The 645-nt window shown below is 64.5% G+C and overlaps 1 protein-coding gene across 1 annotated transcript in view; it reads left to right on the top strand.

Moving 5' to 3' along the window:
* The window catches only part of LOC104622422 (calcium/calmodulin-dependent protein kinase type IV-like), a gene marked incomplete at its 5' end in the record, with an annotated part of 2,623 nt that extends 2,206 nt beyond the window's left edge, over positions 1–417 (top strand). Inside the window, one exon of the mRNA XM_010289194.1 lies at positions 193–417. Coding sequence (XP_010287496.1) covers positions 193–417 — 225 coding nt within the window. The remainder of the gene's footprint in view (positions 1–192) is intronic.
* Positions 418–645: the final 228 nt, after the last annotated feature.

The raw sequence follows: 645 nt of genomic DNA, 5'->3' as shown, positions 1-645 counted from the left end.
CTGTGAGGCCAGCTGCTGCCGGGAAAAGCCCTGCCCGAGGGGAAGGGCTGCACTTCCCAGCTCAGCACGGCTGAAGGAGCGGACGCCATCTCCCCTTCCGCATGCTCCAGGGGCTCGAGCGCCTCGGGAGCGGCTTTGAAGGGGAGAAACACACGGTAATAACTGCTGATGCCACTTGTGCCTTTGCAACAGGCTGCCGTGAAAGCCGTGGTGGCTTCCAGCCGCTTGGGCAACCACGGGCACCACGACTGTGCCCGCAGCAGGCGCAGCCAGGGGGGTACCCGGGGCGCCTGCCTGCCCCAGGGGACGGGGACTGCCAGCTCCGAAGCCACCACCACCAAGGACCTTGACGCCTTCCGGAGCGACTGCCCCGCCGTGTCTGAGGTTCCTGTGAATGGCGCCAGCCACAAGAGCTAACGCGCTTGGCATCACTGCCGGCTCGCCACGGCTTCGACAAGCAATAGCCCACTGACCCTTGGACGCTGGCACGGGGAGAGGAGGGGGAAGCTGGGAGGACAGGAGCACCCTGAGTGTAGGTGTGCGTTGGGAGCCCATGGTCTGCGTGTGGAGCATCCTTATTTAGTGTCCTGTTGCCAGTGCAGTCGTACCTGGTCGCTGTGAGTGTGTGTCTGTTCAGACCCCACT

This window comes from Phaethon lepturus, unplaced genomic scaffold (assembly GCF_000687285.1).
Source record: "Phaethon lepturus isolate BGI_N335 unplaced genomic scaffold, ASM68728v1 scaffold33096, whole genome shotgun sequence".
Taxonomy (NCBI): Eukaryota; Metazoa; Chordata; class Aves; order Phaethontiformes; family Phaethontidae; genus Phaethon; species Phaethon lepturus.
Note: the sequence above shows the minus strand (reverse complement) of the source record. Positions and strands in the feature narration are given on the sequence as shown.